Here is a 13,963-nt window from a genome sequence, read left to right as displayed (position 1 = left end):
GTGCCGGGGTCCCTCCTGTGGCTCAAGTGCGTCGGATCGATGGCGAGTTCGGCTGTTCACTCGTCTGCATAGGCGACGTGCTGAGCCTGGCAGTAGTCTCCGCTGCCCTTCAGAAACTCCATAAATGTGTGACCCAGAACACCACAGAACTGCTGCAGGACACAAGAGAAGAAGAAAAGGGCGGTCTGAGGACAACAAGGACACACTGCAAGCCTGCAACAAGTACAACCACAGAAACCTCTCATCACATTATTCTGACTGACATCCTCCACAATTGTCACACTCGAGTGGTATCGTTCAAATCTGCTGTAAATAATCGTGAAGTACTGGTACACACTGAATCAACCTTAACTTTGAGCTACATTTAGTCAGATTTGTTGTGGTAGGTGTTTACTAATATTACAATTCTTAATTATTATATTTGAGGTCCCGTTTACATGTTTCAAGTTAAAACACATTTTTTGCGTTTTTGTTTCAGAAACGTTTCGTATTAAATTTATGTAGTTAGCGCGTTGGGCCACGAGTGGGTGTTTGTTTTTTTGTGATGAAACCACACACACGAGACAACAATACGCTATAAACTTTAACAATAGGAGTACACAGTCCTTCGAATGGACAGAAGACCATATTGGATTGCTATTACAGTGACTGTTAACTATAAAACTACCAAATCCCAGGAGAATCTGGACTAGAAGTCCTGGCACTGGAGGAAACATTGTTTGGATTGTAGCTACAGAGCACGTGCAGAAGAACGACTTACTACGGCCGTGGTGCGCAGGACCCGCAGCAGTGTTCCATCGAGTGGGGGGGGGGGGGTTCATGGAGACGGAGTTGGAGCATTTTCAAAACATCTTCACCATTGACGTAAAGCGTAACAAACCCTTTTTTTAATTTTTTTTTTATCAACATTATCATGTAACTGGCGCCTGGATCAAACAATGTAAAACTGTGTCAACTTTGAGGTTGGAAATCCAAAGCGCAGGGTTATGATTTATGATATATGGTGAAATCTAACAATAAGGTGTGATTTGTTTATAATTAATATTCTTTGTGCAATGAGAACTGTGATATTCTTCTTTTAATTCTCCCTCAACAGTACCATGTCTGATCAAAAGGAAACTAGCTACTTCAAACATTTTCTCATTAGAAATACTGCTAACATTATATTTTCAGAAAAACACACCATGTGCGGAGACTGTCCCCTTTCCTTTTATTCGAGATACATCAGCAGTGAGCTTCAGGAAGAACGACCCGCACTTCTAAATCGATGGCAATGAACTCAGTAACATTACTCCCACTGCACACGTCACCCACATGAAGTCATATCAGTCTGATCCAATAACGGCACTGAAACGCATCCGCAAGTCCAAGTCAAACATGGCAGCCGCTCAAGAGACCAACGAGTTCACAACAGAGCTGTCCTCTAAAACAAGACTTCGAAAAAAGGAAAATCCACCACAAAATAAGGAAGAAAAAAAAACATGGGGTGAAAAATAAAAAGAAGAAGACGTCTTTAATTTAAAGTCACCACAAAACACACACATATAGGAGCTGTGATACATCACATGCTTCACTATCAGGCCGCTGCTGCAGCTAATGGGACTGAGAAACTTACATGAGGTTAACAGAAATATTCCAGATGTTATTATCATGACCATTATTAGTATGGCTCCAATACAAACACATCAAACATGACTAAAAGCAGCGACGTGGCAGCCTCAAATCAGACTGCATGCGTCTGAAATCCTCCAGCAGGTTAGGGAGTCAGTTAAGGTGAGTGCCTCATTTAGCAGTAGCAGAGCGTGCACTGTCTGAGACGCATTAAAGGACGCACGCTGCAGAGTCTTGATATTAAGAGGATTCATTCAACACACAACTTCATAGGCTGCCGTGTATTGAGACTTTGTGTGGAATTTAAAGGAACTCAAAGAAGAACGGCTCCACATACATATTCATCAACAACCAGCTTGTTTCACAGCCTCACTGAAACACACACAGAGAAGTTCAAACTTCAAACAGCACTGGGTTTTGTGAGATTCAAACAAAGAAAACTCGCTGCCATCAGCAAAGAACACCAGATTCTTCTGTAGCCACCAGGAGGCAGTGTTGAGCTCCATCATCTGCCATTTATCATGGAGAAGAAGTCAGCGGGCAACCAATGGGAGCAGGGTGTCGAACATATGACCCATGGACCCAATTGGGCCGGCAGTTACTTTCACACAATGAAAAGTCGTCCTGTCAGTGCCAACGTGTCGACTGGGAGAAACAGGAAGCAGTGAAGAACAGAACGGTTGTGATGCAGTAGGAGAAGCTAATTCAACTTTCTGAATTGATAAGCTATGAAGATTATCACAATAGTTAAGTCAAAAGGTTTTTTTAAACATTGTGTTTTCAGATAATCCGACGACCGACTCAAAACAACTAACATGACAATGAGTCTACAGTGCTTTTGGATACTTGTACTCAAGGTATTTTACAGATATTTACAAGTAAAATTTCAAGCATGCAAGCTACTTCACTAAATCACCAGAGGACATCAAATCTGAATGCCATTAATTAAATCAGCATGTTTGAATAACTTTGTTTTTGTAAACTAAGCCAACAGGTTTATTTGTAATAGATATTAGATATGAGATACATTCTGTGTCATATCTTCTTTTATTTACAAAAGGTAAATTGAATTAAATACCTCCTATTATTGATAACTAGTGAAAACAATCTTTTGAGTTGTTTAAATATAATAGTTGTTTGTTCGGTTACTTGAATCCTTCAATAGGAAGGTTGATATTTATGAAGGACTTGAACTTCAATAAGTCTCATTCTGTCAGTCTCTCTCTCCAATATCTTGTGTGCAGTTCCTTCCAGCAGCATTTCATAAGAAGAGCAGGTGTTGATTGTTGTTCTTAGTCATTTTGGTGGATCTTGCTTCTGTTCTGTCGTCACCAGGTCTGATGTAAGGTTGAAGTAATGAAGTGAAATCCACTGACAACACAAGCCAGTGCAGGATGTCAAACTCATTGTACTTCAGGGGCCACATGCAGCACAATTTCATCTCAAGTGGGCCAGATTTATAGTACTATAATCTATAAATAACTAGAACTTAAACTTACAGAACACTGTGGATTTTTATAACAGTATTTACAGAGTCATGAAACATCTGGCCACATGTAGCTGGAACTGTAAAATATGGCAGGTTAGCTCATATTATGATCATTCTAGATTTTTTTTAATGTCTACATATTTTTACATTTGTGTAGTAATACACACTAAAGGGTGCCACTGGTGGTGAAATATAGATATCGCAGTTATCATTTTTCACCTGGTAAATTTCATCCAGCGGGCCGCATCAGGCCCAGGGGCCTCACGTTTGACACTCATCTAAAGAATCAGTATGGCCAAATATGTCCACGTCCATACAAGCTTTGCTAATATTCTATGATCAACACGTATTGGGATGAAGATTATTCATGCAGGATTGATTCAACCCAGATGACAATCTAACATCCAAACCAGTACTTGTGTTACATGTGGAACAGGTGATCTGTCTGTACTTTCTGCTCTGCAGGGGCAGATTGTCCTCTCGGGGAGTTATATAAAGCCCCCTGCAGTGCTGATGTACAATAGAAAGGATGTGTCATTTCTGACATGTAGGTCACATCTGAGAAGGCTGAGCCCACCATGAGGCCTTCTTATTAACATCACAAATCTCACTCACAAATGCCGCGTAGCTTTTAAAGGTTTGTCCTTCGTAAGGCTGAGGAGACAGTAAGGTGGTTCTATTAATAATAGTATCTGCTTTTTTTTTTTACTATAGAAAACAGTGAAGTATCAGAAAGCCGTTGAAGCTTTGTTATTTTTCCACAGGAAAAAACAGCATTTGGTATAAAATGTCAAAAAAAACGCCTGTGAGGGGTTGTATAAATGCGTTGAAGCAAGTGAAACAGAAGCCCACAATGTGGGAGACACAGAATGACGTTTTTAAAGCAGGTTTGGAGAGAAAGCAGCACATTAAGAGGTTGTAAAGTGTCCTTTGTGTGAGCAGCCTGGGCGCCATCATCTAACGTTAGAGGCCTTCAGGCTCCATCAGCAGCCGTCACACAATCCTTCCAGCTGCTTGAAATGCGCTAACACGACGGTTCTCTACAACATGTACCTTCTAAAACCCCATCTGCTCTGAAACGTGCATTTTGAGCTGATTTCTCTGAAAAAACGAGCGGGTTTTCTCGGTGATAAACTTGCAATGACCGGCTGGGAGCAGCCCGAGCTGCGCATCCGACAGCCGCTTCCTCTGCGAGCACCAGCCGGTCAAACCTCCATAGGACCGAGAAACACTCACTGATTTTACCCCCCACTTTATTCGAATGCATGTTCTGAACTAAGAGTCTTAGTCGCGGAGATATTCCGGCTGGCTTCCAGTGGAGGAGGCCGTGATTTGGTCGGAGGAGGCCAGCTGGTAGCAGTTAACGTACTGATTTACAACACGGCAAAGGAGGAGCTGCACACAAAATGGCAGCCAGAAAAGAACAAATATAAGGGAGTACTTACTGGGATATGCTTACTCATTGAAGATTGTAGCTTAATCATACAGCCGGTCCCTAGAAAAAAGGTGAAATGAAGAAACGGTTCTCCACCATACAGTACGGTGCTGTCTGTCCGAGCGGAGCCGAAGTCTCCTGACGAGACGGGACGAAGCTGCCCGAAGCTGGCCGAGCGGAGGCAGTGGGACTGACGTCACGTCCGGCTCCACCTGTCAGCGCAAAACACCAACTGCAACGACAAAAAATATCCTCAATCAAAACTGTCTTTTTTTCTTAACGTCAACTTTCTTCATGGCCTCGAAACATTTGCAATCAGTTACAAGGATTCCTAGTTTTCTTTGGTCAAATTCTATCTTTTTTTTACCAAATAATGAGTTGGAAAATGATTTGATTTCTTTCAAACTCGAAATTCCATTTCCCTGGAGACAACATTCACCAGATTTCTTGTAAAAATCCAACTTGAAAAGTTGGAAATGGAAAAATGTAGTTTTTTGAACAATTTTTCTTTTCTTCTATAATGTTTTGGAAATACACTTCTATTAATTTGAACAAACCTGCATTAAAACTAATGTCTGATCTAAGAAAAGTGTCTAAAAATAATTTTTCGGGGGACTTTTTGTGAATTATTTTCTTTCCTGAGGTCAGATGTTTATATCCCACTGAAAAGAGCAACAAACCATTGTGTAGCAGATGAGAGTATTTTCACATCACATGTTTTATGAGTCTGTGGTGGCGAGCGCTATCCTCTATGCTGTTGCACCCTGGGGCAGCAGGCTGAGGGTGGCCGACACCAAGAGGATCAACAAACTCATCAGAAAGGCCAGTGACGTGGTCAGGGTGGAGATGGACTCTGTGCAGGTGATCTCAGAGAGGAGGCTCAGGTCCAAACTGAACAATTATTCTCATCCCCTCCATGATGTCTTGTTCAGAAGCAGAAGCACTTTCAGCAACAGACTCATTCCCTCAAACTGACAACAGAGCGCCACAGGAGATCCTCCTTTTCCTCTGGCAATAAGACTCTATAACTCCTCATTGTAAATAACGTGTGTTGTGTCGCTTGTTAAGCTCACTCTGCTCTGCCACTCCATCACTGCTGAGCAAACTTTGTATAACTTTGGCAGTTAAATTAATATTTATATTAAAATCTAATATATAAAATCTTTACATTCTGTGTGTAAAATTGTTTCATTCGGTGTGGAGCTCTGTGGAGCCATTTACCCCAGGGATTAATAAAGTGATCTAATTTTCATTATGATTCTGACCAAAGATTCCTTGTTTTGGTGTGTATAATTGTTACAAATTCCTATTGTGTTTTTTTTTTCATAATTAAATTGTATTAATTATCTGCTTTTTCCAGCTTTGCTCGATGCTTCACTGACTATGTTTGACTCTACTGTATATTGTGTGACTATCTACTAGGACAGGTTTCTGTCTTTGTCTTGAAGGATTTCTCCTCACTAACTCGGCTGCATGCCTCTTCTATTCTGAAGACAGAGCCGGGATTGTTTAGTGTTTCCTGTGACTTTATTGCCTCCACCTTGACTCAGCTGGTGAAACCCCACCCTGAAAATGAGCAGTGCTATGCCCAGACATCTCTCTGGTCAGGCACTGACTGATCATCCACCTCTAGCAGGTCACATGTGGACGGAGAGCCTGGATGATAAAGGCAGATAACAAACCCCGGAGGAAGCTGTGAAACACTCTTGTAATCCGCTTCAAACTGATGAGATTAAAGAATGGCTTGTTGATCCAGAGTAACACAATTCAACACAGCAAATTCCAGACACATCTTGGAGCAGGGGCAGATCCAAAGAATTGGGGGGGGGGGGGGGTTGCCTGGAGCTCTGCAGCCCTCACAACCTGCACTGACATCAAGCCTATTTATCCGTTTACTATTGTAACTACTGTATGCATTGGGTTGTTTTTTTTATTGTGTCTATTTATATTAATTTCCTGTCCTATTTTGTATAATTCTCTATTTTGTTCGATTTAATTATTTGCTTATTTATGTTTTGGCATTGACCAGGCCTCGAGTACGGAATTTCATACCATGTCACGGCGTGCTGGTATGACAATAAAGAATCCTTGAATCCTTAAAAATGCAACTTTTAGAAAACGCTCCGACTCTGTCTCTATGTAAACCGAGAAAACGCAATTTTTCTGAAACGCTGGTACGGTGCATGTGCACCACGGCCATAGTGAATTGTTCTCCTGCACAATGTTGCTTTGTGTCTTGTGACACAAACTACCCAGAGAGGATTTTTTTCTGTCAGTTTTAAAATCACCAAAAGAGCTCCTCCATTAGACCTGTTCCTAATGGAGTTTGCATAGTCTCCCTTTGCCTGCTTCCTCTCACAATTATAAGACATGTTTTGTGTTACTTGTGCTTCTAAATTTGTTGTAAATAGAGTCGAAATGTGTGTTTTTCTCTGAAGAACTGCTGCCTTTCGTGCTGGACTTGATAAATATGACTTCTCTCTTGAAGAGTGGATGAATGTATGCAATAATGTTATTTCAATTACATCTCTGTATTGACTCAAAGAGTACTCCTTAAACTCGACCTAATGAGAGCAAACCATGGAAAAGCACCGTAATGAGCTTTAGATAAGAGCGGTCCACCCGCTGACTCACTGATAGAGTTCAGTTCCCAAGGCTTTGAATCTTAATGTTTAATAAATGGAATAGAACTACTATTTACTTCAATTCAACTTAAAGCTACAGCAAAATGTTTCATCAGTGTGTGTATTTGTCATATCTGGAGGTACAGTTTGAAAAAACTAAGAAAAAGTCAACAATTACCAAATGATGCTTTGATAGGATAGGCACAAATAAGCCTTGAGGCTTCAGCCTATTCCTTTTTCGGTTGCTGTCTGTTTATTTTGTAAAAACATGATTTTGTTTTTATTTTTAACCGAAATAAAGCATTCATTCATTCATTCATTCATTTCTTCATGTCTGTTTACCACATTACTATATGTGTCTGATAAACCGCTAATAGAAAAACCAGACTGATTAGTCACTTAAAGGTAATCCTGTAAACTGTATCCATTGAAAAAAATGGAGAAGAACTTAATAACTTCTATAACAAAAAGTCCATATCTTCTTTTCTTCATTTGTTTGGTCTCTCTGCTAAAAGCCCCTAGAAATGATTGTGTTGTATAGGGTGCTATATAAATAAAGTTGAATTGAATTGAATTCTCAAACACCAGGGAGAAATAAAGGTGGGACACAGCGTAATGTTTGTTTTCTCTGATTATTATCATGATATTGGAAACACATTTTTATTGGCGTCATGGAGATTTACTGGAGCACATTGAGGTTAAGCAAATGAACAACACAACAACAATGTAATGTAATGTAATGTAATGTAATGTAATGTAATGTAAAAAAAGGAAGAACTCGGGGATTTATCTAAAAAGAATTTCACATGTGAGACAAAGCAAGTGAAAATTGGACATGATTTAAAACCTGTAAAGAGTTCTTATTCCTGCTATGAATGAATGAATAGAGAAATAAATGGTTCATTTTTTAAAACACAAGTAAAGTTCTAGTTTAAATGACCAAAAATGGAACAGGCTGAACCCAAAAGCTTATTTGTTCATATCCTATGAATTGTATATATGGAATCAGCTATAAGATGATCTATGTAACTCAAACAATAACAGTGATAATGATAATCCTTTCTTTTCATTTTCTCTCTGAACTGTAACCACTGTATTATATTTTGTTTTTTCACAGGTTAACAGCAAGTAACTACTGCTACTATTTTTTCATCACTGAGAGTTTCACTTCCAGAACAGAAACACATTTATCCATTTTCTTAGTTCTTTTTCAGTTTACGTTACTCAAAATGAAAAAAACCCATAACTCATTTTTACTCATAGTTTGACAGTTTCTTGTCATGTTTCGTCTGTTAGTCTTTTTTTTTTTTTTGTCGTTTTCTAGTACTATATCTGTGATTAGTTGTCTTGTGTTTTAATTCCATCATTTTTCAGTGTTTGTGAATACACAGTGTGGAAAACTTTTCAAGTGCAAAACTATATGAATGATCATTATTTATCAATGTAATAGCTATTTTCTGCAGATATATTATATTGAATGTATTTTCTTTAACAAATCATTGAATCCTGAATTCTCAGCAGGTAAATCTTGAACACTCTGCTTGAAGTACATTTTAGTGGATGTTCACTCAGGTAGGCAAATGTTAATGAATTTAGGTTGTTTGGTTTAAATAGGGGAAAAAGGAGCTTTTTTTCTCATTGTAATTTTTGTCACATCTTTTTTCTTAAACATTACAAACTTGCAAATATTTGTCCTACAAGGAAAATTAGGAGCATTCAGCAGATTGTCACATGATTTTGAAATGATCACACATACTTGTTTGGGACTAACTGGCTGTAAAGTAATACATTTCTCTACATGCGTGTTCCTGCCTGCACAGTACTTGTTATATACACTGTATATGTTCTCTACATGACAGCTGTCTCTGTGTTGGTACTTTATCTCTGTATTACACCGCGTTCTGGGCGATGGTCTCCCCCTCAATTTACTTCTCGCGGTGAATCACTTGTCGTTAAAAATCCTGATCCTAAAATAAAATCTGGGCACAGCGATTTGATTTCTAACAGATGTAACTTCAGCTGAGCCGAATGAATGAATCAGTCCTCAGATTCACCCACAAAGTACCAACAAATCAGCTGATGAGTCACAGCTAAACAAATATGTGCACACCGTCCAGTTCAATTCATCTTTCTTTTTTATAGCACAGATCACAGCATGGCCATCTCGTGGCATTTTAACAGAAAACAAGTTTAACATTCCCACATGAACATGCACTGGCAATGATAGAAAAGGAACTGTTTTTAGAAGGAAACCTCTTCCGCTGAGGTTACAGGAGAGTCAGGGAGGAATGGACAGAACGGGCAGAGAGCTACAAACAAACAAGTAGAAGGTACAAACAGAGAGGAGTAACGCTGATATATGACTGTATGGAGAGTAAGAAAGGAAAGTGCAATCCTCCCAGCAGTCCACAACAGTTAAAAGAGACATTTTTTTGACATTTCACTGTATTTAGCACCAGAAAGTTTAATCAAAATTGGCTTTATGTTGAGATTGTGGTCATTTTCTGTAGTGATTGTTTAGTTTTGTGAAAATATACACATTTATATCACATATATCTGTGCCACCAAGCTTTAGATGTAAAAGTTATTATGGCATTATTTTATCCCACTCAAGCTGAAATTGGGCCCCTGAACTGAAATGTGTTTGAGAGACCTGGATTAGACAGCGGCAGCAGTGGGTGTGTGTTGCCTGTAAACTTCCTCCTCAAGTAAGCTTGCAGAGAGCTTTCACTGTGTTTCACAACACGAGCATGCTATTGTCTCTTCTTCACAGACGAGCATTTTTATCTGTCTGGAATAAATACTTTTGGCTCTCATATCCTTCTGGAAGCGTGTGTTGCTGCTGAGCTCTGCGGTTTCTCTCTGCACGGACACAAAAGCCACGCTGAATGGTCCACCACCAGCAGCCAATGAGCTGAAAGCACCGTCGCTTCAGACTCCAGCGGCAGCCGGCTGCTGCCAGTTTCCAGCCGGACTCCCGTGGGCTTCAGGGGGGCAAAAAGAATTTTCTAATACGTCACCATTGTCCCAATTGTCTATAAGAATTAATGTGCAAGTATAGCTCTGCCTTCACATGAAGGCTACCAAATTCCAAATCACAGTTCATGAGTACAAACAAAGAAATGAATGACTCTGAAGATTTCAAGGTAACAACTCCACATCTGTCTTACTTTTCTAATATGAAATGTGTTTTCTCGAGATCCTGATGATGGATAGAACAGTTCTTTCTTAAATAGAAAGTTTTCTACATGTGCTTTTAAAAGAGATTGATTAGTGTGATTATTTTGAGCTTTTAAAGTTTTGGATGATTACAGGTTTGATTTCTTGCTCTCATTCGTAATTTTTTATATTCAACCTCAACCATCTCTTAGTATTTCTGTGACAGAGCCGTTGTGTGTATTCCAGGAGTGCCCATGTGGAAGTAAAGACCAAATCGATGGCACAGGAATGAGTCTAGGGAACAAGAAGGGAGTGAGAGTGACAGGTAAACATGTTCCTCCAGTGGACTGGAGCAGCAGAAGAGGAGGTCCATCCATTGTTCACTCACCTGCCAGTCCCCCAATGCGTCAAGACCCCCCCACCGTTATCTCCATAGGCCCTCTGCCTCAAAGGCAAGTGGTCGATCTTCAGATGGAAGATCTGGCCGGTGGGGAGGACTGGATTAGGGACGCGTCGTCTCAGGCCAGGGTGTCCTATGGCGAGGTGGGCGTACCCAGGCAGACCATGGAGGAGCTGAAGAACATCCTAAGGGAGAGTCCTCTGCTTGGCGTCCGGGGGAAGGAAGATGGTAAGCCAGGCGGTGCCTACTCATACCTGCACGGAAGCAGTGGAGGTGGTGGAAGAGCAGATGGACGACAGGAAGATGGACACCCTCACAGGGCTTTCAGCACCTTCAAACCTCACTCTGATGCTTCCAGAAGGGGGCCCATGTCCAGAGAAAGCACATCTATTCAGCAGCCTCCCACGATGGATTCATCCAGCTCATTCAGGTCTAATACTAACACAAATAGGCAACCTGGAGTCAGAACACACACATATTCCAGCGGCGGATCCTGGGGAGAGACTGGGGCTTCTCATTCAGGTTGGTCGAACGTTGTGTATCCTTGATATCAATGAAGGTATGTTGTGTATATATTTATATTTGGGGCTTTGTAACAAATATAAGTTAGCTTTTAGCTTGTCACATGCTGGCTAATAGACCTGTAGCATTGAGTGATTTCATTTGGGTGACTTGGCACGGATTCAACAAGCATTACAGACAGTATGTATGTTTAGTTTGAATTTGTGTCTGTTCATCCATTTCAAATACATTTACCTAACAGGGTTTTACATTAATGCTAGTGAAATAAAAGTACTATACCTTTTTGATCGCAATGAAATGCCTCATTGATTATTCTATGGATTTGATTTTGATTGAAATCAGTACAATGCTCATTGACTAATCGTGGGACAAATTATACTACACCAACCAATTTGAAAAAAAAATACCTTACTGTTACGTTGACATTTTTGCTTCACGGCACTCAACAGTCAACACACAGTGATACTAATCTGGTGAGTTTAAACCATTATATGGACATTTTGGATGGAGGGGACTGACTTGTCCAAGGTGTAACCTGTTTTCACCCATCTTGGATTAGCTCCAGCACTCTGCAACCCTGAACAGGTAGAAACAGTGAAGACAATGACTGAATGGATGGATGGATATCAGATTTTGACTTAAGTTTAGCTTTGACGAATTATATATATAATTCATATAAAAAAAAAAAAAAAGTGAATTCTTGATTTGTTTTCCACAGATAACGAAAACGGGATTGTTGAGATTTCTGGCAACCTGAGGTTCATTGCAGCCATGGAGCAGATCAAACAGCAGATCGCTCGAGAAAACATCAACTTTGTCCGGTTTGAGGCCACCGACCTCCACGGAGTGTCAAGATCCAAGACAGTGCCTGTCCGCTTTTTCCATGTAATAAACTCTATATGTTTATCCATCCATCCATCCATCCATCCATCCATCCATCCATCCATCCATCCATCCATCCATCCATCCATCCATCCATCCACCTACCTACCTACCTACCTACCTACCTACCTACCTACCTACCTACCTACCTACCTACCTACCTACCTACCTACGGATTACTCTGTCTGAGAATAAATTCTACACATGCATTAAATGTGAATGCTATATTCACAGGAGAAAGCTGTCTATGGGGTGCCAATGCCACGAAGTTACCTTGAGTTGACCCTGAGCCCTAAGAGCAATGAAGTGGACCACGCCAACACTGCCAACTTTAGCAGCGATGTTCTCCTGATCCCTGATCTTTCCACCTTCCGGGTCCTTCCGTGGGCGGAACAGACGGCGCGGGTGATCTGCGACCCATGCACCGTGATGGGCAACCCTCTCCGCACCTCACCTCGCCTCATTGCCAAGCAGCTTCTGGGACAGCTCCAAAGCCTGGGCTTCTCCCTGCACTCATCCTTCACATACGAATGTTGTGTTCTGGGGGCGCCAGACCGCATCGGACCAAAGACCCTCCTGTTCCCTGCCACCACCCTGCTCAGCAACCATGATCTGCCTTTCTTCCAACAGCTAGTGGACAGCATGTACTGCATGGGCGCTGACATAGACAGCATCGCCTCTGCAAGTGGACCCGGCCAGATGGAGATAAACCTGAGGCCAGAGTTTGGCATTGCAGCTGCAGATACTGCCTTTACTTTCCGCACTGGCATTAAAGAAATGGCTCGAAAGCACAGCTACATCGCCAGTTTTTTCACCGACGATGGTCTCTACAACGCTGGCGTGCTCTCTCATAGCTTGTGGGATGCTAATGGGCGACGCAGCCTCTTCCACAGTGGAGAGAAGGCGGGTGAGATGTCTGAGATTGGCAGGAAGTGGCTGGCCGGCCTCCTCACTCACTCTGCTGCTCTGAGCTGTCTGATGTCACCCGGTCTGGGCTGTCGGAGCCACATCGCCAAGACAATCAAAGATCCCAAACGGCTGTTATACGCCACCTTTGGGAGCAATGACAACAGCAGCTCCTTCAACATCAAGTGCCACGGTGGGAGGGAGACACATATCGACAACAAGCTGGGTTCAGCCATGGCAAACCCTTACATTGTGCTGGCTGCCACAGTGGCTGCAGGGCTGGACGGTATTAGGCGAAACCTAAACATTGAGAGCAGCCTGAACAAAGCTCCCGGTCAGCAGAGGGAGTTTGCCATTCCCATCAAACTGGATGACGCTCTGGAGGCATTGGGGGAGGACCACATCATCCGCAGCACCCTTGGAGAACCTTTCGTTCAGTATTTCATCGCCATGAAAAAGTTTGAGATTGAGACCCAAGAACTGGATGATGAACGGAACAAGTGTTTGGAGTATTTCATCTAGAACAGCCTGCATAGACACTTTCCTTTGGAAGCATGAGAAACTGCTGCTGGAATGTAAAAGGTTTTATTTTATACACATTATATTTTATTCAATACTTCAGTATGATGCAGATTGTTGTTTTTTCAGTCATTTCAAAATAAAGAATGAATTCCCCCTAATGTGAAATTTTGTTGTTGCATGTGTACACTTTCATGACTACAAAGGTCCTGTGTGACTTTCACTTGTGTGAACCCTGTAGTAGCAGAACGTGATGAACCAGTTCAACAGAGAAAGAGTGGCATCGACATGCACTGAACAATAACATGATGAAGAAAGCTCAAATGTTTTGAGTCCATGTAATCCTGGAGTAGTTTTGTCTTCTGAGGATGACAGCCCATTGGGTTTGACCTCTGATGACATCGACCCAGTTAATC

The 13,963-nt window shown here is 41.4% G+C and overlaps 2 protein-coding genes across 2 annotated transcripts; one reads left to right on the top strand and one right to left on the bottom strand.

The window, feature by feature from the left end:
- Positions 1-11: 11 nt before the first annotated feature.
- Positions 12-4,698, bottom strand: LOC308109903 (uncharacterized protein). Its single transcript, XM_080463742.1, has 2 exons — positions 4,546-4,698; positions 12-152 (listed from the first exon to the last, which is right to left on the bottom strand). The coding sequence occupies exons 1-2, from the start codon at positions 4,582-4,584 to the stop codon at positions 57-59; spliced, it is 135 nt and encodes a 44-aa protein (XP_080319868.1). The 5' UTR covers positions 4,585-4,698; the 3' UTR covers positions 12-56.
- A 5,565-nt stretch (positions 4,699-10,263) lies between these two features.
- On the top strand, positions 10,264-13,550 carry lgsn (lengsin, lens protein with glutamine synthetase domain; the record flags this gene model as incomplete). The annotated part of the gene is made up of 4 exons (XM_080464645.1): positions 10,264-10,305; positions 10,565-11,240; positions 11,959-12,125; positions 12,357-13,550. The coding sequence occupies 4 exons, from the start codon at positions 10,264-10,266 to the stop codon at positions 13,548-13,550; spliced, it is 2,079 nt and encodes a 692-aa protein (XP_080320771.1).
- Between the last annotated feature and the right edge of the window lie 413 nt (positions 13,551-13,963).

Source organism: Lipophrys pholis (genome assembly GCF_963383615.2).
Source record: "Lipophrys pholis genome assembly, chromosome: 5".
Classification (NCBI taxonomy): domain Eukaryota; kingdom Metazoa; phylum Chordata; class Actinopteri; order Blenniiformes; family Blenniidae; genus Lipophrys; species Lipophrys pholis.
This window is presented reverse-complemented; position numbering and strand designations above follow the sequence as displayed.